Source organism: Chiloscyllium plagiosum, unplaced genomic scaffold (assembly GCF_037043375.1).
Source record: "Chiloscyllium plagiosum isolate Xiang-an unplaced genomic scaffold, Cpla_swu_hap1 HiC_scaffold_36, whole genome shotgun sequence".
Taxonomy (NCBI): Eukaryota; Metazoa; Chordata; class Chondrichthyes; order Orectolobiformes; family Hemiscylliidae; genus Chiloscyllium; species Chiloscyllium plagiosum.
Window position 1 is genome coordinate 9,747,950 of NW_028270174.1, and position 26,277 is coordinate 9,774,226.

General features: G+C 41.6%; 1 protein-coding gene across 2 annotated transcripts in view; it reads right to left on the reverse strand.

The window, feature by feature from the left end:
- Nucleotides 1-26,277, reverse strand: part of grid2 (glutamate receptor, ionotropic, delta 2) — a 994,028-nt gene that overhangs the window by 815,826 nt on the left and 151,925 nt on the right. For both annotated transcript variants that reach the window (XM_043674402.2, XM_043674401.2), the window contains exon 2: nt 10,484-10,639. In XM_043674402.2, coding sequence (XP_043530337.1) covers nt 10,484-10,639 — 156 coding nt within the window. The remainder of the gene's footprint in view (nt 1-10,483; nt 10,640-26,277) is intronic.

A 26,277-nucleotide genomic window follows, 5' to 3' on the forward strand; every position in this document is an offset into this window, starting at 1 on the left:
GTCTCGCACATACATGGCTTCAGACCCCCAGCAATGTGTTTGACTCTTAACTCTAAAATAGCTGAGCAAGCCGTTCCTTTGGACTCAAGGTACTGACTCAGTACCATCTTCTCAAGCGCATGTAAATGTTGGAGAAAGTGAGGACTGCAGATACTGGAGATCAGAGTTGAAGAGTGGGATACTGGAAAAGCACAGCTGGTCAGACAGCATCCAAGGAGCAGAAGAATCGACGTTTCAAGCATGTGCTCTTCATCAGGAATGAACACTCATTCCTGTTGAAGAGCTGATGCTCGAAACGTTGACTCTGCTGCTCCTCGGATACTGCCTGACTGGCTGCACATTTCCAACATCCCACTCTTCGACGCATGTAAATGTTGGCCCGGCTAGTCATGCTGATATTTCATGAATGAACACAAAAAGACACAAAGTCACAAAAGGGGATATCAGAGCTGTTGGCCAGAAGCTTGGACAAAGAGGTAGAATTTAAGGAGAGTTTTATAGGGGAGGGAAAGTAAATGATGAATTGTCAAGATTAGGCAGCTGAAGCCATATCTTTCCAATAATGGACCAATGAAAACCAAGGATGTACAAGAAATCGGAATTGGAGGAATACAGGAACTTCAGAGATTTGTAGGTGTGAGAAAGGATAGCAAAAGACAAGGTTGGCCCATTAGCCTCTCACAATCAGACAGAGAGACAGCAGCAATGAGGAGACTGAAGAGTCACATTATAATGCTGCTCAAAACTCTCTCATATCTTAACAGCAGCTGTGGTGTAAATGTGTCAGCCCTTTATTGATAAGAATCCATCCAATATTAACACTGGGGAGGGTTCAATGGAATTTTTTTTAAAAAACCAAGATTGAGCACTTCATACTTACATCGGATTCAATTCGTTCCAAGGTGCATTGAAATGCCCTCCTCTCGAAAGCTGTTTATTTTTGTTATTCTTCGAATTCTGACGCACCATGTCATTTGACAGCTATTTTGGGATAACATGTCAGTTCGAAACCAAACCATTCCCAGTGATGGTAAGGTCCAGATGATTGAGATTGAGATTGTACAGTAGGTTTGCACCATTGGCCACTTGAGGGAGGTGATGTGTTGGCACTGATTCTCAACAGTGATGCCATTGCTGACTGTCAAACTCTAACTCAGATATGGAGAACTGACTGCAAAGGTAGCCATAGTGTGCACAGATCAAGTCTGCCCCTTTACATTACTTTAAAACATCTCTTTGTTTAAAAGTTATCCAGAAGTGCATTCAACAAGAATCCAACAGTGCTCCTGTTCATCTGTTTATTATGTCTGTCCAACGAATGGCCCCATGATAAATCTGCAAGTTTCCTGACCCTTTAGTAACTGAATTATTTTTTCATTTGTCTTCCTTAAGATTTTTGTCCTCTTCCCCATGGACTGAAACTGACATGAATGAGGCCCATCTGATCTGTACTTTGGTGTAAGCAACTGCAGATTACTCCTTTCTGCTGAAATGAAGGAAGTTGCTCACAAAAAAACAATTAAGCAATTTGCAATGGAGTCGAAACTAAAATTGTTGTGGGGGCTCAGTGGGTAAAGTTGCAGTGTTCCCAGGGCAGAAAGCAACGTAGATTAATGACGATACATGTGGGACTTGTTATAGTGTCGGGTGCAGGCAGGGGGAGATTCTCACACGCTGATATTGGCAAAAGATGGAGGATGGAAGGGCAGTTAAGAGAACGATGGAATAGCTGAGACTTGAGATGGCAATGGGCAGAAACCACAAGTCCATAAGAACATGAGAAACAGAAACAGGAGTAGGCTATTCAGCCCCTCCAGCCTGCTCGACCATTCAATAGGATCATGGCTAATCCAACATTCCTCATGTCCACTTTCCTGTCCTTTCCCTGTCACCCTTGATTCCCTGACTGATGAAGAATCTATCGTTCTGAATCTTAAATATACACAAGCAGACTCTACTCTCTGTGGAAAGAAATTCCAAAGACTTACAGTCCTCTGAGAGAAGACATTCCTCCTTATGTCAGTCACAAATTGGTGCCCTTTTATTCCAAGATCATGCCTCTGGACCTAGACTCTCCATAAGGGGAAACATCCTCTTATAAACAGTATTTATCCTGTTTAGCCCCTGAAGAATCCCATATTTTTCAATGAGATCACCTTTCATTCTTCTAAACACCATAGCCCCAACCTGAATTATAGAATCCCTACAAACTGATCCTTCAGTCCAACATGATCACACCAATCCTCTGAAGAGTAACCCACCCAAACCCATTCCCCGTCCCTATAACTTTATATTTACCCCTGACTAATGAACCTATCCAACACACTATGGGCAACTTGGCACGGCCAAATCACCTAACCTGCACATTTTTGGACTGTGGGAGGAAACCCACACAGGCACAGGCAGAATGTGCAAACTCCACACAGACAGTTATCCAAGGCTGGAATCAAACCCGAGTCCCTGACGATGTGAGGGAGCAGTACTAACCACTGAGCCACTGTGCCCCTGCTTAACCTTTGCTCACAAGACAATCCGGTAGGTAAAAACAATGACTGCAGATGCTGGAAATTAGATTCTGGAGTAAAGTGGTGCTGGAAAAGCACAGCAGTTCAGGCAGCATCCGAGGAGCAGGAAAATCGACGTTTCGGGCAAAAGTCCTTCATCAGGAATCCTTCATTCCTGATGAAGGACTTTTGCCCGAAACGTCGATTTTACTGCTCCTCGGATGCTGCCTGAATTGCTGTGCTTTTCCAGCACCACTCTACTTCAGAATCATAAGACAATCCCTCAATGCCAGAGATCATGCTAGTGAACCTTCTCTGAACTATCTCCAATGAAATGTGCTTGATGATGAAAGTGGTTACATGACGGTGATCACTTCTGTCTGCCACTTTTTAATAAAGCTGAGATTCTGATTTAATGGACTTTCCAAATGTAGCTGATGGAGAAAATTAAGGAATCACTGTCCCAGATATTTTTAATTGTCCTTTGAAGTACAGTAGGGCAGGTCTGTAATTCTGATCAATAGGCAAGATTTAATCAGCATTGATTGATGGGTTTGCAGAATCTCACTTTATAATGTATTACAGTATGAAGAAATAGCTCATTCATTCTTTGACAAAGAAACTCTATGCAGAAATGGATCTCCCAAATTCCAGGCTTTCAAATGCTAAAGATTTGTTTCCAATTTCAGAATGGAACATGAACAATGATACATTCCATGCTTACCTTTACACTTTTTTTTATAAGGGAACAGAATTTTCATTTTCATTTTCCAGACAGCCTTTGCTGAAGCATTGTCTGCTTTGTCATGTGTGTGTGTGTGTGTGTGTGAGAGAGGACACGGGTTCAATGTGATGAGAAAACGCCAGGAGCATTCATCATCCAGGCAGTGAAAATGAAAGAGATTTAATACTGTAAAATGTGCTAATCTCTAACAACAACACACAAAGACATCCATAACCTTTCCACTCTGCTTCACCACGAGAAGACGCACTGGGGGTAAGTTCCTTTCACTATCTGAACCGGGTGAATCATGACATTGTAATCTACATCTATATAATGCCCATAATTTGCAAAACATCTCGTGTGGGTAATGTAAAGAAAGGTTGATGCTGAGCCGTATAAGGACATAATCAGATAGTGTGACCAAAGGCATAGCCAACAGAATTTGTTGAATGACCATTTTAAAGAAGGAGGCTGGAATTTAATGAAGAAGTCCTGACATCTGACACCAAAGCTGACAGCATCCCTCATTGCCTGCCCCCCCTCATCACACTCTGGAGGCCTGAGGGAATCAAGTCCTTCACTAGCGACTCCAACTGGGGATATTTCATACAGCTCTTTCTCCAGTTAGGTGGGAAATGCTAACAAAAACCCTACTGAGAGAGTTCCTGACTGAGTAGAGACCAGGAGCTCTACCAATAAGACCACTCTGGGCAGCAATAACTGTTTCCAGGCCTTCAGTAGATTGTGCTTAGTGGCTTCCACGCAGAGCAAGATCCCACCTGTGGCTGCTAATATGTCAGGATGAGGCCCTGTGAGTGGGTATTAGTTGCAAACCTAAGGTTATGGGGAAATGGCAGAAAAGTGGAGTTGAGGATCATCAGAAGATCCATGACCTCATTGAATGGCAGAGCAGACTCAATGGGCAGAATGGCCTAGTTCTGCTCCTTAGGTTTTATAACTGCTATCCAGGTCAGAAGGCAGCATACAAGGTTTCCTGCCCCATCATCCAGGGTTGGGGATGATCAGGGGCAATGGGGTCCTAACCTTGCAGATTCCTGACCGATCACACGCTCTTCCCCCACCTCCAACCGTGGAGCTCACCTCCAGAAGGGAGGGGTGATTTGAGGAGGTGGGGTGGATGGTAAGGGTATGAGGGCATTATGTTCTACTCAAAGTGTCAGAGAGGTTTAGGGAGGGAACTCCTGCCAGCTGTAGGTGATGGAGTGATCAAAACTGGGGGCAGTGAACAAGATTGGAACTGGAGGAGGATAGATCTTGCCAAGATTTGTACAGCTGGTGGGGTTTCCATAGATAGGGATTAACAAGGTTGTGGAAGGAACTGAAACAAAACACAAACTCATCGTATAATTCTTTCCATGTACGATATGTCTGAAAGAAAGGTTGAACATAAATCACTCACAGTGAACTGGGATGAAAATCTTCGATAAATGTAAAACCACGAAGGCTGCACTTCAACCATGTTAAACGCCAACCTGTATCATTGACACTTCAATAGCTGCGGTAAGACAGGAGTCAATTATGATAAAGGTTGATATGTAAAATTGTGATGGGGTCTCACCATTGTTGAAAGTCTCAATGATTCTCCCACCACCTTATACTGAAATCTCAATATTTTGGGAATATTTTCCAGTTCCTTGGATTCAATTAAACGTAAAGATACATAGATACCATAAAATCCCTACAGTGTGGATGCAAACTATTTGGCCCATCAAGTACAGACAGACCCTTCAAAGAGCATCCCATCCAGACACTCCCCCCCCCCCCCCCCACTCTATCCCTATAATCCTGCATTTCCCAAGACTAACCCACCTAGCCTGCATATCCAGGACACTATGGGCAATTTAGCATGGCTAATCCACCTAATCTGCATATTTTTGCACTCTGGGAGGAACCTGGAGCACCTGCAGGAAACCCATGCAGACACAGGGAGAATGTGCAAACTCCACACAGATGGTTGCCCGAGGCTGGTACCGAACCCAGGTGCCTGGTGCCTGTGAGGTAGCAATGCTAATCACTGAGCCACTGTACTGTCCCTGACTTGCATTCAAACAACTGAAAATTCACAATGACTGGGCATGAACACAAGTGGGATGGCCTGAGAAATAATGAAGATTTTCCTCACTGGGATAGAATATCAAGTGCTGCAATACAACTATGCTTCTAGCATTGACTGCCAAGACAAATGAGGCATCAGTTTCAGTATGGATGAGGTGAAAGAGGTCAGTTTTACTTCTGCATGTTCTCCTGGGTTGGATGGAGCAGACCAGAGACATCAGCCTGGCTCTGCAATGTTTCCGGGTAAATGCAGGACCTGTCATCTGTTGCCGGGTGAGCTGGGGAGCAGAGAGATGGAGGAAGTGGGGAAAGACAAGGGCACAGACGGTGGAAGGGGTCTTGATCTTCTTTGCCAGTCTACCTGATGAAATACAGTGGTGGATGGGAGAGGATGCCATTGAAATAGAGTTAGGAATTTATTTATTACTTTTCTGCTTCAGACTGGCTACCTGAATGGACACCTCGAGGGTCATCTCTCACCTAAACCTTTAGACTGAGCTCAGGGTGGAGAGTGACACAAGACGTGCTGTAACCTAGATTTAAACAAAATCAGAGTGTTACTGCATCTCCCCCATTAACCTGTAAAGAAATAAATTGACATCTTCTGCCTTTGTGTTTTCTCCTCTCTTCCCAGAAAAAAGCAGAATTGGAATTGACTGGTTCTGATCTGAAAAGGGAGCTCCTGAAGCACGTACACACTTCCAGGATGTCTCCCCTGAGGACCTGCATTTGGCCAATTTGAGTAGCTGGACAATTGCTTCCCACCGACACCCCATAGCCCTTTTGTCCTGGAGGTCAGAAAGTGACATATTAAATGAGGCCTGACTCATAAAATCAGCCCTTGGGATAGACAATATTTCTCAAAATCCCTCAACTTCCCCAGTTGTTGTTTAGGTCAATAAAAATAATGAGTGAAATAATGGCTAGTGGAGCAAAGAATATCAATTGAAGGTTCTTGGTGCTCAGATATTAGAATGCCAAGGCCCAGCATCCTGATTAGAAGAAAAGGAGGGCTGCAGATGCTGGAGATCACAGTCGAAGAATGTGGTGTTGGAAAAGCACAGCTGGTCAGACAGCATCCGAGGAGCAGGAAAGTTGACGTTTCGAGCATAAGCTCTTCATCAGGAATGAGTGATGAAGAGCTTATGCTCGAAACATCGATTCTCCTGCTCCATGGATGCTGTCTGACCAACTGTGCTTTTCCAGCACCACTCTCTTTGACTAACCGCCTGATTGCCTTGTAGGAGCAAGGTAGCAGAAACCCATCAGCAACACGTCGAATACTGATAGAGGAATGATATTGCAAGATGTGAACTTATCTTTTAACTCCTTTAAAGCAAAACAAAACTTATAAATGAAATAATTAGCCATGGCCCATGAGGTACATTTAAGTGATTTTTTTTTGACCCAGCTACATCCTATGGTGATAACCAGGGGTTCAGCTTTGTTTGGTGTCACATAAACGCTGATCATTGACTCATTGCCAGTATTTCCTGAGGTATTTCAAGCAGCAGAGCTCGCTGTTGGGAAATCTGACTGCACTCACTTTCTTTAAATCCTTTGACGTATTTACTTCCAAAACACCACAAAATGGAAAGCTGTCAGCATCCACAGTGGGAGGAAGACCCCAGCAGGGTCAAAGTCATTACAACTTCTCCAGCAATGATACAGCATCAGTCAGTAGGTGATGTGTCTGCCCAGGCATGGATTAGCTGCAGTATCTGATATCTGCGTACACACTGAGAGTTAGATGCCAATTGTTAGGGGTGAATAAGATACACACAAAAAAATTGTCTTGTTTAATTAAAAATTGCAATTCATTTCTCAAAAACTATTTATGAGTTAAAGCGGCGTAATGTGAAATGAACCGTTTTATTAATAACCTTTACATAGCATAGCAAGCGTTATCCAAGTGATTAAATTTGACAACGTCAGAGATAACTTTTAAAATGAGATGTTAGATCAGAATACATGTTAACATAATGTGATGAAATAAGATGAGAGTTAATATATTGAACATCACCAACTGAAAGTCATGTACAGTCTTGAGTTGGAAATATATGTCAATATTGCTTTATTGTCACAGGATCAAGATCCTGGAATTTCCTATCTTGGAAATGTCCACATCATACCTGGGCTGCAAAGGTTCACGTAGGCAGTTTGCCACCATCTCCTCAATTGCAATTGTAGATGGTGCATATACTATTCCAACAGTGCTAATGCCCTGTTGTGGGCAACAGGGAAAGAATTTCCCACCTGGTTCTTCCACTCCACTTCCATAACTGTGATTGAACTGCAGAAAGGTTCCAGTTATGTGACAGAGCTAGCTACGCTCTGAGGAAATTCAATGTCCCCAGATTTGAACATTATGCAAATATATATCTCACTATTCAGTTCTTTAACTTTCCAATGTGCAAACGTGATGAGCCCTTTTTGCTATAGGCATTTATTTTGTGTGCTGAAGAAGCCAGCATTCTGTAAGGATATAACTTTCAGGGCATATTCAGTTCTACATTTTACTGTTCCAAAATATTAGTTACATGCAACGATATCCAGAAATAGAGGTGAAGATAGTTACAAGGTCTCCAAAATTTCTTGCAGTACAATTTAAGTTGTTCAGAAAAGAATATAAGAGAGGAAAAGGGAGAGAAGTAGAGCCAATGTCAACGTGCAGCTTTTGGGACAGCAACTGTTGTAAGTGGGGAATCCAGTGAGACATCCAAGAGTGGTTTGATATTGAGAATTCTAGAAAGGATGGAGGGGCAGAAAATTTGACAAGTTATTAATAGCAAACACGGGTATTTGCTTGATAGCAGTAGTCCTTGAAAAGCTGAAGTTATGTCTGTGAGTGTGGGAATGCAACTCCCAGAATGCAGGAGAATGTAGGCTCTGAAAGAAAAGTGACCAGCTAAAGCAAGCAGACTTTGAGGCAGACCCATGACAAAGTGGCTCTTGAGAGAGAACTTCAAGGCCAGCTCAGCAAATATGAAGAATTGTGATCCCTTATGAAATTCAATGAGGTTTAATGACTCACCATGGCATTGATATTTGAATGAATTTGCTGAGGAATTGTGAGATCGGTCTTGGTCTCATTTGCCAAGGGATGTGGACTGTGGTTTGTTTGATCACTGTCAATAACCCATAGTTACCATCTGTTAATTCTGTGTGTTAGAATAGTAGTGGTACAAGCAGATGCACTGCTGATTTAATGTTGTGTAGTTAGGTTTATTGATGTTTGTTCAAAAATGTGGAATTTTCTGACTTTATTCTCACAGTAACTCATTTTCTGTTCACTTAAAAGAATAAAAATCAGCACTTTCTCCAAAAATTGAAACATATATTTGACAATTTGGCCTGAAATCATAACAATGTTGACTGGATCTTTGTTGACCAATTTGTTTAAAATTTGCTGTAGTCTATTAAACAACTTAACATGCTTCTAAAGTACCCAAAGAGTCATTCAGATCCAGCAATTCTTGAATTTATTCAGGAATGGGAATAATGGGAGAAATTGGCAAAGCCTGACTTCTGCTTTGAGAGAAATTGACATTTCAGAAAACTTTCAGAATACCAGAAAGGTGCACACATTTTGTCCTTGTGATGTCAGAATGCACACCATCCTATAGCTCATTACTGGGACAATAAGAACAGGAAGAGACTATTTTTCTATGCAACTGATCTAAACATCAATTCCATTTTCCCGGAAAGACATTTAACTAACAAAAAAAATTCTGAAAAGAAAGATATGTTGTTGAAGATTTCCAGCTTTACAACCACATGATTAGCAACAAAGAATACTAATTAACACCTGGAGTCTGCTAAGGCGTTTGATACAATCATGCATGGTCTGATATGCCACTCCATTCCACTTTCCTCACTATACTCAGCACCTTCAGTGTTGACTCCCTCATTGGTCAACAAGCTATCTACCTTTGCCTTAATAATATCCTATGACCCTGCCACCGTCACCTTCTGGGGTAGGGAATCTCACAGATTTGTGGCCGTTTGAGAGAGAAAAATAATCTTTGCTTTGAAAGGGGGGGGCTTCATATTTGTGAACTCTGCCCCCTGGTTCTAGTCTCTCCCACAAAGACAACACCCTTCCTGTCATGTCCTCTCTGGATCTTTTATGTTCCAATCAGTTTACCTACCATTTTTCTAAAGCCCAATGGACACAGGGCCAACTGTGCAACCTTCCATCAAAGAATAATTGCTTCATCAGAATTTTATCTGAACTTATTCCAATGCAATTTTGTCCTGTCTTAAATACTGGGACCAAAACCATTTGCAGTACTCCAGATGCAGTCTTACCACTAACCCATATAAGTGAAGCAAAGCCTCCCTACTTTTATAATCCATTCCATCTGCAATAAATGACAATATTAGATTTACCTTCTTAATCACTTGCTGCATCTGCATGCTAACGTTTTGTGATTCATGTACAATGACACCCAATCCTTCTGTACAACAGAGTTCTGTAATTTTTCTCCATGTATTTTTGTTCTTGCCCCTGCCAAAGTTCACATTTTCCCACATTACATTCCACCGTCAAATCTTTTGCCTAAGGATTTAATCTATTTATCATTTTAAATTTAAAACTTTATTTAATCTATTTATCTTTGCAGACATTTTTATGCCTTTTTCACAACTTACTTTTCTACCTATCTTTGTATAATCAGTAAAAGCAAGAATACCAAACTTGAAATATCACAGGAGCCATTTTAGATTAATCCTGTCATGGGAAACTGACAGAATCAGATCACTGAGTTGATTCACATCCACACCCAATTGCATGCCCTACTGAGATCAAAGGAGTGTAAAATGGGTAGAGAAGAACACGGGAGTCCAATCTGAATTGGCAGCTCTCTTTTCAATGTGTTACCTTCAAAATCTGCTTCTTTCTTACTGCGATTCTAGTGCAACATTTGGATGTGTTTTATCAACAACTAGAAAAGCCAGATTTCGAATGCATTTTACAGACGGAAGTTGACAAATGCTCTAAATTCATGTGCAAAACAATTCTGTAATTGAAGGATCAACATTTTTCCACGAGAGTACTGAGCCAAAAGAAAAACTCATTAGATTTTGCAATGGTAAACTATGGCCGCAATGGCGCATAAATGTCAACAATTACAAGACAAATGTAAGCTGAGCCAAACATTTGATAATTGATTCCTACCTTCCTGGACAACTTGGAAAGGATTGTTGCTGTCCACAAATGTCACAGAAAATGTAATTTTCTCCGTCTGTAAAATGTCCTCATTCGTGTTAAGGTCAGTTACAGCCAGCCGAAACACTTCATCATCCTTCTTGGCAGTTTCATCAAAAATTGCCCCTGTTAAAGTAAAATGATGGTTTTTGAAATACTTTGGCAAAATGTATGTTGCACTACAACATAACATATAACACTTGATCTCACACCTTGCCTTGTTGCTGACACTGGGCATATTTGTATCACAGGCTCTAGCAAAGGGGTGAAAGGGAAGTGTTATGTGTCTGAAAATCCAGATCTGGAAAACCTGACTGAAAAGGTCAGCTGTGCCACATTGGTGGCACCTTGCCAATGATCTATTTGTTTTCTGTATTCATATGTCTCCCCATTCCAATAACCTTAGCCTACCATCTTGCTAACTCTCCATGAGAGGTCTGCATTGGGGAACAGACAGTGAGCCACAAACCTGTCTGCACGCTCTGGTATTTGTAGAAGATCCAATAGCACTATTCAAAGTAGAGCCAGACAGCACAACTAGTGAATATTTATTCCCCAACCAATGCGTCAATAATTTCATTGCTGTTTGCTGGATCTGACTGCACATGTTAATACGGTCATAAGTAATGGCTGTGACATACTTAATGATATCTGTGGTTGTGAAAGAAAAGTAAGCTCCTTTTAATTCCTGCATTGTGCGCTCGTCATCCAATATTTCTAAACTTGTGAATCTGACCTGCTTCAACAGCAACTATCAAGGTTTTGTTGCCAATCGTATATTATAGCTCATCACCATTCACAGGGACCACATTGAAAAACATTTTTCAGTAGGTCCGAGGGGCTAAAGCACAATAGATGGTGAGGCAAATGATAACTATTAACGATCTGAAGCATCAGTCTGAGAAAAAATGATCACACATGCATTTAAATTTGAGCTGAGCCTGAGGAAGTAGTAATGAAGGTCAAATTTTTCTAATGGTTATGCAAAACTATAATAACAGTGAATTTCCTGCAGGTTCAATTAATGTGAGCCTATAAGGGGACTATAAGAAGTATGTAAATGTTGTGCTGGAGCACAAGTCACATTTTCATTCTTTATGTGGCTACTGTGCTCAGTTAAACTTCATAAGAAACTTTCAAGAGGGTCAGATGCTAGTTTGTGCAGACATGCAAGTATAATTTTTTTTATTTAAATTGTAAATAATTAGCATGTATTCATTATCTTTCTTACACAGAGAGCTGCCGACCACAGTTAATATCTCCCCCTGTGGTTTGTCATCTTTACCGATAATTCGCACCTACTGGTCATCTGTTGCAAGTCTTCAGATGAGAATGCAATGCTGTAACAGACTGATAACTTGGGTGGCAAGATTGACATATGAAGAGAGAGTTCACACTATATGTACTGGACTTTAGAAGAATAAGAGAGAATCTCGTAGAAACCCCTATAAAATTCTAATGGGACTAGACAAGGTAAATGCAGGAAGGATGGTCCCCCTGACTGGGGAGTCCAGAACAAGGAATCACAGTTGAAGAATCTGGAGTAACCCATTTAGGACTGAGATGAGGAGACATTTCTTCATTCAGAGAACGGCGAGCTTGTGGAAATCTCTGACGTAGAAAGCAATTGAGGCCAAAATATTGAATGCTTTCAAGAAGGCATCAGATACAATTCTTGGGGCTAAAGGGATCAAAGGGCAAGGGGAGAAAACAGGAACAGGGTCCAGAGTTGGATGATCAGCCATGATCCTATTGAACAGAGGAGCAGGCACAAGAACTATAGGACCTACTCTTTTCTACATGTACCTGTTCAAGGTCTCTCAAGATCTTTTCTTTCAATTAAACTGCTCTTGGCCTTCTAAACTTCTCCAGATACAAGCTTAGCCCATCCAACATATCCTCATAAGACATCCCATCCATTCCTGAATGAGCTGAGTAAACCTCCTCTGAACTATTACATTCTTCTGCAAACAATGACTTAAAATCACCCAGATCTCATACACTCCCCTTGGCAAGGTTAAGGAAAGAAGGAGAGTGTTGTTGCTTACCTCATCCTCCCCGACATTGTTATACAAATCTCACTCTGAGTAAAATACAGTAGTGTTGGATGGATTTTCAGGTTCACTCTGTGGGAGTTAAATGTCTCCCAGATGGAGTACAGCAAAGTGAACCTGATACATAAGGCTTTGCATGTCTTCTGGAGCCCATCATAGCTTCCCTTGTAGAGGGTGGGATGTTCTCCGAAGGGTCGGTGTGGACTCGATGGGCTGAATGACCTGCTTCCTCACTGCAGGGATTCTACGATGACAAGGTGATGTCAGTGATCCAGTGAACAAAGCTAATTAAGGAGCAGATTGAGATGAGTTATTTGGTTCTGAAGGTGAGGTGGAGGCTGATTTGTATAGATTTGAAGAGACATGCAGTGTCCTTGTGTTTTGTTTTGTCTTTTTCCTGTATTGTGAATAAGCCTGAATCAAGTTGTATAAATTTGTAGATATGACTTTTGTTTGGATACATTTGACAAACTTAAAGAATTCATTGAGTCAAAAATAACGCCTGTCTTCATGAACAGTATTATTCATCTATAAATAAAAGTGCAACAACAAAAATACATGTGGCTCCTTTTTGCTATTAGGGGAGGGTGGGTAGGTGGTAGGAGGGGTTATTGTCAGAAACATCCTCTGCTTTGACAATTGTGATAATGCCATGATGGGAGAGGATAGATTTATCCTCTCCAAAGATGTTACTCCTCCAGATGGCCTCCCTACTTTTTGACTAAAAGTTTCAACACAGAATCACACAACATGGAAACAGACCCTTCGTTCCAAACATTTGAAACTTGACTATTACGAAGAAATGATTAAAAATCTAAAGAACTGAGGATGCTGTAAATCAGAAACAAAAACAGAGATTGCTGGAAAAGCTCAGTAGGTCTGGCAGCATCTGTGGAGAGAAATCAGAGTTAACGTTTTGGGTCGGGTGACCCTTCCTCAGAAGTGGGGAAGTTCTGACTTCTGAGGAAGAGTCAGTCGAACTGAAACATTAACTCTGATTTCTCTCCACAGATGCTGCCAGACCTGCTGAGCTTTTCCAGCAATCTCTACTTTTATTTCAGAAGAAATGATTTATCTGGTTAAAGTCACATTGATTTTTCTGAGAACATACTATGTACAATATAATTGCCATGGTTCTTAAGTTAGTGTAGTCATCACACCTACAAGAGAAATGCTGCATTAGATATGGCACAATGTCCTGTGGTCACGAAAGATGCTAAATAAATCCAAGTGTTTCTCTCTCTCATAACTTCATGAAGGGGAGAGACTTGATTCACACATCAAACATTTTAAAGGCTCCATTGCATAATCAATTTGCATTTAATGTGTATGAAATCTGGGAAAATACATCATTTACTGCTATTGGAAATTCTGATTGAAACAACTGGAGTTTCAGGCCACTCATTGATCACATCCATAATCATTGGTTTTGAGATTCATATCATTAGTCAGTTGAAAGAGTTCAGTAGGGAGTGAGTAAATAGAGCTCTATGACCTAATTACTGAGCTGTACACATCAGGAAGTTCCCAAGATTTGCCGTGTACTTCAAGTGGGCTCATATTTATACATTTGTACAAACAGTAACAACTGTATAGAGGATTTCCTCAGGAGGATAAAGGACTTGTGCCTTCCACCAAACAGTTTGTGAATGAAGCTAACTTCTCTTTATTAAGAATCCAATGAAGTAGGGCAGTTCTACGCCCTGTTAGACTCATGCTATTGGTATTTAAACCAACTGCTGCTTTTGGTTCCTGTAACTGGGACTGTGTTCCTCTGCAGCAAAATTCCTCTCGAGAAACCCATGTACGGAATCTACACTCAGACTTTAACACAATATTAAGGGAGAATTTTGGATGGAAACAGCAGTGTCCTTTGAATTCTTAATTGAGCTGACAAACAGTAAAGATTTGCCTGTGTCTTTAAAAAAAGCTAAAAAAAACATAATTACTGTTGTGTAAATATGAACAACTGATTGACTTTAGAGATTGTATGAATGACATTTGTAAGAAAAAAAATCGCTCTTTTACGGAAAAGAATTATTGCAGTTCACTTTATTTTAAATCTGTCATTATATTACTGTGTTACTTTTTAAATCATTGTCTTTATTTCTTATTTCTCAGACTTGGCTCATTAGGCAGTGGTCTTACATCTGAATTTGAAGATCGTGGGCTCAAGTCTCATTCCAGAGAATTGAACGTGTTCTGAAGGAACGATTCAGTACCATACTAAGGGAGTTCCTACATCCGGTATATCATAGACTCCCAGTCAATGCTTTACATATTTAAGACTGCACAGTAGTGAGCAAGAAATGGCCACCTGTGAGTCACCTGATTTCTGTCATGGATTAAAAATCATTCCCTTGTCTCAAGTAAGAACAAAAGGAAACTTCCAGGTGAACATCGTATCAATGGCCTTGCCTGAAACAAATTCAAACGGCTATTATCAAAGTGAATGGATCTTTCAATGTGCAGCACAGTGGCTCAGTGGTTAGCACTGCTGCTTCACAGTGCCAGGGACCTGGGGTTCAATTCCAGCCTTGGGTGACTGTCTGTGTGGAGTTTGCACATTCTCCCTGTGTCTGTGTGTGTTTCCTCTGGGTGCTCCAGTTCCTTCCCACAGTCCAAAGATGTTAGGTAGATTGGCCATTCTAAATAGCCCATAGTGTCCAGGAATGATTGGCTGTGAGAAATGCAGGGTTGCAGAAATAGGGGTGAGGGTGGGCCTGCTCTTTTAGAGGGTTGATGTGAACTGAATGGGCTGCTTCTACACTGTGGGAATTCCAAATGCAAAAACACTGGTTATCTCAAGTTGTGAAATTCATGAAATAGAATGTGCAATTGACCTGACAACTCACCTCATTTGGAAAAGGACTTTGGACTTTTAAACAGCTTTTCTAACTACTTTGAAAACAACATAACCTGCCTGTGGAGCTAAAGTTCTACTGAAAGTCTTCAATCCATTAGACATCTTAACAGCCAAGTCAATGAACAGCAACACCATCAGAGTGGGAGAGGGATTCTCTGGTCCAGATGTTTGGTCACCTGTGAAAAAACTTTGGAAATTTGACTACACAAAACCTCAGAGGTTACTGAGAATCTTTCATTTTACCACTTCACCTTGAAATCATTATTTTTATTGAAGGCATGATAACTTGTCACAAAAGAGATTGAAATAACTAAAATTGCAATTGTATTGTTTTACCTTTACCTGTCTGTAAACTATGTTTGTGAAAGTGGCTTTGACCCCAGCTGGATATGTCTGATGTAGCAATGTTTGTTTTAGTTCCCGTAACATAAGAAATGAATGTGGATTAGGAGGTATTGAAAGATTCAACAGATATTTATTGAAGTCTGATAGACACGATTATCATACTTCAGTGTTGAGGCTAATATCAAGATAGGCGTAGCAGGTAGTCAGGAAGGCTAATGGAATGTTGGTCCTTATTTCAGGGGGATTGAGTATGAGTTTCGAGACGTCTTACTGCAACTGTACAAGGTGCAGGGAAACCATATCTGGAGGACTATGAGAGCTTTACCTTCCCTCTTATTTAAGGAAAGACATTATTTCATTGGCAGCAATTCAGAAAAGGTTCCCCGGATAAGCCCCGGTACAGAGGGATTGTCTAATGAGCAAATAGGTTCGGATTTACTGGAATTTAAAAGCATGAGTGTAATCTCTTAAGGGGCTTGACAGGGTAAATGCTGACATGATGTTTCCTGTCATGGGAAAGTCTTCGACCAGAGGGTGTAATCTCAGAATTAAGGGGTGCCAATTTAAGACTGTAATGAGGAGCAATTTCTTCTCTCAGAGGGTTGTAAATCTTTGGAACTTCCTGCTGCTGTGGAGCAGAGTCCTTATGTAAGGCTGAGATAAGGGTTATAAGGAAAGTGGTTGTGAGGAATGTTAGATCAGCCATGATGCTATTGATTGGTGTAGCAGCTTTGAGGGGCCAAATGGCCTACTCCTGTTCCTATTTCTTATGGCCTATAGTCATTCATTTGAAAAGAGTAGCATGATTCCACCAAGGTATCATGCTTCAAATGGCCCCAGTTAGGATGGAGTCTGAGAATTCTTTTCCGTTTAATTGCAAACTATAATATAGTGATGATATCATGAGTCTATCTCTACAAGGCATACTGCATACAGTCTGTGAGACACAACACAACAGTGTATAAACTTTGTACACCCCAGTCCAACACTGTCATCTCCACATCACAACAGTGTATGTGAGAGAAATGAGTGAATGAGGCATCACATCGGTGGGATATCCAAACTGGTAGTAATACTTTAAAACTCATAAAAAGCTTGCTGCTGGGACTTTTTAACACAGGACACTCATTCTGGGGTTCACACCTTTTTGATTCTAACATTACTGATCAGTGGCATTGGAAAAGAACAACCAAATTCTGTACGTAGTAGAGTGTTACATGATTAGCTATGCTATCTTTCAAAGTAAACATTCAACCATTGCCTGACCCTCTTACTCAACTTAATGTGAAAGATCCCAACTCCAAGGACATTTGAAGAAGAAATTTGTTCTGATCAATATTTATCCCTCAACAAACCACAACGTTTATCTATTCATTATGTGGGAGCTTACAATGCACAAATCGGTAATCGCATTTCCTGTTTTACACAATGACTATACTTCAGAAAGCAATTCACATCGGAGGTTGTCAAGAATTTTGGATATCCCAGGAAGGGGAATGCAGCAACAGAACGAGGACATGCCGCAACCCAAAGGTCTAGCCACACTACCATACATCAAGAACATCTCTGAAATGATAGCCAGACTATTGCGACCACTAGGACTTATAACAGCACACAAACCAACAGCCACTCTCAGACAACAACTCACCAAAACGAAGGACCGGATACCCAGCATGAGCAAAACTAATGTAGTGTACAAAATCCCATGCAAGGACTGCACAAAACACTATATAGGACAAACAGGAAGACAGCTAACGATCCGCATCCATGAACATCAACTAGCCACGAAACGACACGACCAGCTATCCTTAGTAGCCACACATGCAGACGACAAGCAACATGAATTTGACTGGGACAACACTACCATTATAGGGCAAGCAAAACAAAGAACAGCCAGGGAATTCCTAGAAGCATGGCACTCATCCACAAATTCCATCAACAAACACATAGACCTGGACCCAATATACCGGCCACTACAGCAGACAGCTGAAACTGACAACCGGAAGCGGCAGGGACAGGCCACTATAAATGCCGGAGGAAACACCACAGAAGCGCTTCACAGGAGGCTCCCAAGCACTGAGGATGTCACCTAGACAGGGGTCGAAACGTTTGCAACAAAAACTTCCAGCTCGGCCAACAGAACCACAGCAGCAATGCTGTCTCACTACATTGATCACCTTCACTTTCTCTGCAGTAAATGTCAAGGAGGAGAAAGTGAGGACTGCAGATGACTCCTGATGAAGGGCTTATGCTCAAAATGCTGATTCTCCTGCTCCTTGGACGCTGCCTGACTGCCTATGCTTTTCCACCACCACACTTTTTGACAGTAGACGTCAAGGAGTCAGGCATGGGCTGGTAAAGCTTAATACATGTTGTATGGCGTTATATGCCCGAATCGCAGGACAATGCACTATTGGGTAACATTGGGTTCAATGGTAGATGTGTTAATTAAGCAAGTTGCTTTGTCCTGGATGGCATCCAAATTCTTGAGTGGCCTTGTCACTGAGCCTATTTAGCCAAGTGTTGATGGTGTAAGGTGGGTGAAGGCATCAACGTTGGCCTGTTGAATCTGCAGCTGAATGCTCTATCATTTTTCTCAGTATTTAGCTTAAAATGGTGACAGGAGCAGAATTGAGGTAAGGGAAAGGGTGAGAGGAGTGGGGTAGCAGCAGAGCAGAGGAAATGGAAGATATCTGCTTCACCATAGATTGAATAACAGAATCCCTACAGTCCAGATAGCGGCCTTTGGGCCCACCATGTCTACCCTGACCCGCTGAACAGCATCCCACCACCTCCCCACCAACCCAGCCTATCCCCATAACGCACATCATTGCCGCACATCGTTGTGAACCCTCTGAGGGACAGGCTGCCCACTCAATTATCATTGAGTGGGCAACTCAATTACCATTGCTGACACGGCAATTGTGAGGGATGCTGTTCCCTCAGCAACGGCAGAGCACAGTGTAGGCTTCCGCTTCCACAGACAAACCCGCCTGATGGGATTTACTGTGGAAAATAATATGGAAGATATAGACTGTAGGGAAATAGATGGTAACATCTTGCAAAATATCCAGATTACAGAGAAGGAAGTGCTGGATGTCTTGAAACGGTTAAAGGTGGATAAATCCGCAGGACCTGATCAGATGTACCCGAGAACTCTGTGGGAAGCTAGAGAAGTATTTGCTGGGCCTCTTGCTGAGATATTTGTATCATCGATAGTCACAGGTGAGGTGCCGGAAGACTGGAGGTTGGCAAACGTGGTGCCACTGTTTAAGAAGGGCGGTAAAGACAAGCCAGGGAACTATAGACCGGTGAGCTTGATCTCGGTGGTGGGCATGTTGTTGGAGGGAATCCTGAGGGACAGGATATACATGTATTTGGAAAGGCAAGGACTGATTCAGGATAGTCAACATGGCTTTGTGCGTGGGAAATCATGTCTCACAAACTTGATTGAGTTTTTTGAAGAAGTAACAAAGAAGATTGATGAGGACAGAGCAGTAGATGTGATCTATATGGATTTCAGTAAGGCGTTCGACAAGGTTCCCCATTGGAGACTGATTAGCAAGGTTAGATCTCACAGAATACAGGGAGAACTAGCCGTTTGGATACAGAACTGGCTCAAAGGTAGAAGACAAAGGGTGGTGGTGGAGGGTTGTTTTTCAGACTGGTGGCCTGTGACCAGTGGAGTGCCACAAGGATCGATGCTCTACTTTTTGTCATTTACATAAATGATTTCTATGCGAGCATAAGAGGTACAGTTAGTAAGTTTGCAGATGACACCAAAATTGGAGGTGTAGTGGACAGCAAAGTGGGTTACCTCAGATTACAACAGGATCTGGACCAGATGGGCCAATGGGCTGAGAAGTAGCAGATGGAGGTTAATTCAGATAAATGTGACGTGCTGCATTTTGCGAAAGCAAATTTTAGCAGGACTTATACACTTAATGGTAAGGTCCTAGGGAGTGTTGCTGAACAAAGGGACCTTGGAGTGCAGGTTCATAGCTCCTTGAAAGTGGAGTCGCATGTAGATAGGATAGTGAAGAAGGCGTTTGGTATGCTTTCCTTTATTGGTCAGAGTACTGAGTACAGGAGTTGGGAGGTCATGTTGCAGCTGTACAGGACATTGGTTAGGCCACTGTTGGAATATTGCGTGTAATTCTGGTCTCCTTCCTATCAGAAAGATGTTGTGAAACTTGAAAGGGTTCAGAAAAGATTTACAAGGATGTTGCCAGGGTTGGAGGATCTGAGCTACAGAGAGAGGCTGAACAGGCTGGCGCTGTTTTCCCTGGAGTGTCAGAGGCTGGGGGGTGACCTTATAGAGGTTTACAAAATTATGAGGGACATGGATAGGATAAACACACAAAGTCTTTTTCCTGGGGTGGGGGAGTCCAGAACTAGAGGGCATAGGTTTAGGGGTGAGAGGGGAAAGATATAAAAGAAACCTAAGGGGCAACTTTTTCACGCAGAGAGTAGTACATATATGGAATGAGCTGCCAGAGGATGTGGTGGAGGCTGGTACAATTGCAACATTTAAGAGGAGAAAGTGAGGTCTGCAGATGCTGGAGATCAGAGCTGAAAATGTGTTGCTGGAAAAGCGCAGCAGGTCAGGCAGCATCCAGGGAACAGGAGAATCGACGTTTTGGGCATAAGCCCTTCTTCAGGAATGCAACATTTAAGAGGCAATTGGATGGCTATATGAATAGGAAGGGTTTGGAGGGATATGGGCCGGGTGCTGACAGGTGGGACTAGTTTAGTTTGGGATATCTGGTCGGCACGGACGGGTTGGACCGAAGGGTCTGTTTCCATGCTGTACATCTCTATGACTCTATGACTCTATGTCGGAGCCAGAGACGCTCCGTGCATGAAGGATGGGGGGTGATCGTGGGGAGGGCGCTGGCCTCAGGAAAAGCCTCAGGTGCCATCCCAAAACAAAACCAAAAACATTGTCTCCTTCCATCCTGAGGGAACTTCCCTCAGAAAACTAAATGTGAGCCTCGAAGGGTGCCCTCCTTGTTGTTGAGATGCCTTTGAGGTACCTGACCTGCATCAGAAGTGGCCATCTCTCCTGGTAGAGTTGCCATGGTCTTTCAGACACTAGCTTCTCGCTTGGCAAGTCAAAGTGTCCTGCCCACCACCCTTCGCAGGGACTGCCAGTCAGGAGGGTGCCTCAGGGAGAACGCTGCGATCCCTATTTCACCCTGCCAGCAGGGTCCCCAGTATCGCAGAATCGATTGCTGGTGGCATTTTTCTTAACAGAAAGGATCGTAGAACTGAAACATGTTGCCAATTTAATGACTTCCCAATTAGAAGAGACCATTTAATTGCCTAACATACAAAATGTTTCAACACATTCACTAATGAAGCTCTTTGTAATTATTTTGAAAAATGCAGTCAGAGAGTTGCTCGGTTGCACAAAAGCAAAAAGGAAACTATTCTCTCCTTATATCTGTAAAAGGCAGCAGTTAAAGAAAAGCCACAAGAATGGCTGACAAAGACACTCCTGACAATGGTTTCTGCTCACTCATAGCAGGCGATCTGGCTTAATTGCTTTGTAGGCTGGAAGTGAATTGTGTTAACATGGAAATAAGAGCTAAAAGGATACGGGTATTTGCATGAAGTCTACCAAAAGTGGCAAGAATCAGGATGACTTCACTTCATTACAGTCTAGGCTCTCACTGAAGCTGAGGGTAAAATTTGGGGAAGATTGTGACCTGTGGGGAGGGGAGGGGAGGGGGGTGCAGTGAGAGTGACAAACCCCCACATCCCAGGATCCCACAGGGATTTAAGTTCATTGTTCCCTGACCATGGCTCCTTGATGCCACATTCGATCAAATGCTGGATGTGCAGGGACTCTGAAATACTTTAAAAAGATTGCAAGATTCAATAAAGGCAGATGCTGTAGCGTAGTCTCCATCTGAGTTTAATGCTCACTCAAGGATTTAACAGCCAGAGGAAATGCATTCGTACCATGACCAAAATGTTTATTATCGATCAGAATATCATTAGAACACATGTATAACAGGTCGTCAAGAGAGCGGGAACACCTGATCAGCATTGCTTGATGCAGAGTGGCGCCTCTGAGGTTAGCAACCTGTTCCTGGAAAAGCTAGCTTTCGAAAGCCTAAGTAAGTATGTGTTTCACTTCTCACATGCATCCCCAGATAGAAAACGTCATCAAAGTCTAAGCTTTCAATCCAATGTGTAAATACAACAAGTTTCATTGAAGGGAAAATAAAATTACTTTTCCCCATCAACCATGTGTGGCTTATGCATCAGAAGACAGCAATGCCTGCTTCTTAGCATCATTTACTTTTTTCACAGTCACACTGATGACTTATTGATTTTTCATGATTAGCGTGGGGGCATTGCACAGGAGCTATACAGTGTTCAAAGTTGAACGCTCTTGAGTACTGCATTCTTATCGAGGTGGTATGGAAATTAACCCTTGGGAAATGTGCCAGAAAGGTCCTAACACCATTAACCAATATCAAAAACTCCACTGATAAAGGCTTGAAATACTTTAGGTCTTTTATCTTGAGTAGAGGCAAACAAAAGGGGATATCAGAGTAACGTGCTAAGTGAAATACTTAATCTATCGATTAGACCTTGTCTGCAAATCAGCTACGGGCTTTTCTATTTTCAAAAAATGCTGACACTTCAAAATTACATCAAATTGTAAGGCATCTTGGGATGTCCTGTATTCATGAAAACATCACAATAAGTTCGAAATCATACGAAGATCCCAATTTTAATTGCTACTGATGAGAATACAAAACCCTCAGCACCATCTCAGGTCAAGGCCTAGCTGGTGGGCCAAGTGAGATTAAAAAGAACAGCTAATGATGTGAATTGATTGGACTTAAAGTATAGTTCCTTGGAAAAGGCCTTGTACAGGCAAGTAGAAGCAGGAAGTCGCAGAGATTTTGGATCAATTGTTAACTTATTCTTTCAATGGGGTTATTTGTGGAGCATCCTTCGCCAAAGAGTTACTTAATTGTCCACTACCATTCACGACTGGATGTGGCAGGATAGTAGTACTTTAAAGACTATTCTTGCACCCACCCAAGTGCTGGCAGCCCACAGTTGCCATGCGCATGTTGTTTTATTTGGCCAGACATGTCGGGTAGAGGGTAATTGGTACTCCGTTATAACAATAGAGACCAGGACATCTGGTGGATGTGTGGTTGATGGCCATGGCACATGCCTGAGATGTTGGTGACTGATGGAGCAAGCAATGAACTGGAGTCACCACTGTTCTGGCTTACATGTTGGGAATTGTTGCTGTTCATTTTCCCTCCAGTGATTAGGAGAATAGGAACCTGTATATCAATGAAGTTAAGACAATGCAATAATCAGAATAGTCGTGCATGCTGGTGGTGTGGCGGTGATATCCTTCCCTCTGTACCAGGAGGCCCAGGTTCAGGTGCCACCTGTTCCAAGACTGCGTACTAACATGTCTAAAGGGATTGATCAGAAAATATCTACATATAAGTCTTTCATTGTTCACAAGCGAGAATCTCATCTCACTGTTCAATACTTTGTTGGATGGTTAGACTTTATGCTTGTGATGGTGGAAACCCCCCTCCTGTGAATCTCATGCAATTCTCTCAGCTCTCTTGCCAATGTCCATGTCATTCAGGGCTTGGGAAGATTCTGCTCGGTGAGTGAACTAATTCCAAATTACCAGGAGCTAATAATAATTTCCAGCTGCCTGTTCGTTAACAAAAATGTAATAATTTATTTCAAGTGCTGACAGATTCTAGTCAGGTTAGGAACAAAGAATGTGTTTAAGGAAATCTTGAAATAGTCATAAGAAACACAGAAGACTAGCATTTATACAGCATCTTGCAAAACAACTGGACATCTTGCATTGCTTTAAGCCCAGTGAAGTACTTTTGAATGTCAACCTTTGTTGTACTGTGCTATGGCTGTTTTGCAATGAAATCTTCAATGATCCTTTGTCTCCAACTCAGTTCTGGCTTTTTAGTTGATTAAAGTTAGAGCACATACTCAAAGATATTTTAATCAACATTATTTTTCAGTTCATTTGGGAGTCTTGGAGAGTATTATCAGAAGTGAAAAAAGTCAAATCACCTTTGACTTTTGCCACAAAAGACAATACATTTGATTTACGGATATCTAATCTATCTATTCTTTTATACACATTTTCCTTTTGCCAACTTGAAATTATATTTTTTCCATTACAAACATCTTATCATGCTGCTTATGGCTAACACATGCATAAGGCTCCTAATGGCATTTAACATACAAAACACATCATTAATGTTGTAGAGCCTATAAAGTCAAGCTTATTGATTTTAAGAATAAACCTTGTTTCAGCAGTTAGTGCTTCAAATAAAGAGAGATCCTGAATTTAAGATCATCTCATAATCATTCTGTTATATTCATAAATAATTGCTCTTCAAAAAATTGAACCTAACCACAATTTTTCTCAACCTTCTTTTTCCAATGCTCTCATGGAACCTCGATATAAATGTCTATAAATTGCAAATCCTGTCTCAGTTCTGGTTGCAACTCTCCAGTAACATGATCTGCTGTTTGACTGAATGAGATTGATTTTAAACTTCGTGTCCAGTGTGAAATTGTTAATATGGGATCCGTTGTTTATTATAAGAACACTCAGAGACTCACTCACTCTTCACCAAACTGATTACCTTTCCCAAACTCCTTCTGTGGATTTCAATAATGAACCAAATTTGTTCATTTTCAATAATAAGCATCCATCTGCAGCTTTATTCTTATGTTTGAGTATTGGGCTGAAATCTATTGTTAATACTCAAGCCCCCAAATGTTGTTTCTTATATAATTTTATTTGCTCTTCCGCTTTGGCTAGTTTTTCTTGATTGCTTTGTCACATTGTGTTGTCTTTCTTTCCTCTTGCCCAAACATGCCCAAGCCTCATTGCCCTTCCAATCACCCGATATTCTCTTTTCTCACCCCACTCGCCCTTTAAGCTTCAATGATCTTGAATTAAAGAGTGACTGGCAAAGATGATCATCTCTTCATACCTGACAATGCAATCATTTGAAAAGCTGGAGTATAAGGAACTTTGAAATAGGCTCTGAATCCTTGTTCTGTTATGTTGGACATCATGGATATAAACCCTTTAAGTTTGATGTAGTATCTCAACATCATCCAGGGCAAAGCAACCTGTTCAATTGGCACCTCATTGAAGATTTCAACAATCCACTCCCCCTACCGTTGACACACAGTGGCAGCACCATGTACCGTCTACAGAAGTGAAGCACGAACTCTCCAGACTCCGTAAACAGCACCTTCTAAACCCAAGACTCTGCCAACTAGCAGGACATGAGAAGCAGATACATGGGAACTCTAACACCTACACGTTTCCCTTTAAGCCACACACAGCCTGACTTGGAGCTAGACCACTGTACTTTTACTGGAATTCCCCTCTCACCAGCATTACGAGTGTACCTACACCAGATGAACATATAGTAATTCAAGAAAGGGGTTCATTGCTGTCTAGGGCAATTCAGGATGAGCAATAAATACTAGCCTAGCCAGTAATGCATCTGCCTCCTGAATAAAGTTTCAAAACATTGATTAGATGGTGAACTAGGTGTGATTTTTCCCTCACTAGCAATGTTATGATTTACTTTCTTTGCAGGTTATTTATGCCAGAAAATGTGGCAAAAATTACAACTACCTTACTTAGATTTGTGTTTGAATTCAACGCCACAAAACAAATTGGACAATTTCTCAGTTTCTGTCTTAAGACTTTCATCGAAGCAATATCCGTGAGAAAGATAATTTACGGCAAGGCAACATGTTTTGCTATCCCCTATTATTTATTTTCACTCCAGATGATTTCATAGCCAATATTTCATTAAACTGAGGAAGAGGAATTTGTGAGAAGTTAAATATTGCAGCTGCTTTGAATCCAGAGGTGTTGTGAATACATCCTCAGTATACAAGGAAATTATCAAAACATATTCCAGGAGGCTGACCTTCATCATTTGCACTGCCATAAAAGTGCAGTATCAGTTGCATAGTAATCCACACATTGTTATCAACGTGGAGGACAAAGGAGAAGAAATATTGGGTATCACACAATCACAAGAGTTATACCTTGCAAAAGAAGGCCCCTTCAGCCCAAGTTGGTGTGGACTTGTTGGGCCGAAGGACCTGTTTCCACACTGTAGGGATTCTAATTAAATTCTATGCCCCTGTTAATAGTAGGTAACTGGTTCAGTGGAGAATAGAGCAAATATACGTACTCATGGCTGTTGGCTTACCTGAGATCCTCCAAAAAAGAAACACGTCTGTCTGGACATCTCTAAAAACATCTATTTGATTACTTTCACCTGAATGATGCCTGCAGTAGCTCTTCAAATTTCCCACTCTCATTCTCGTGCACATTTTGTTTTATCCAAATAATCATCCAACAGCCTCTTGAAATGTCCAGTGAACCTGGCTTTACCACATTGCCAGGCAGTGCAGTCCAGACCCTAACTACT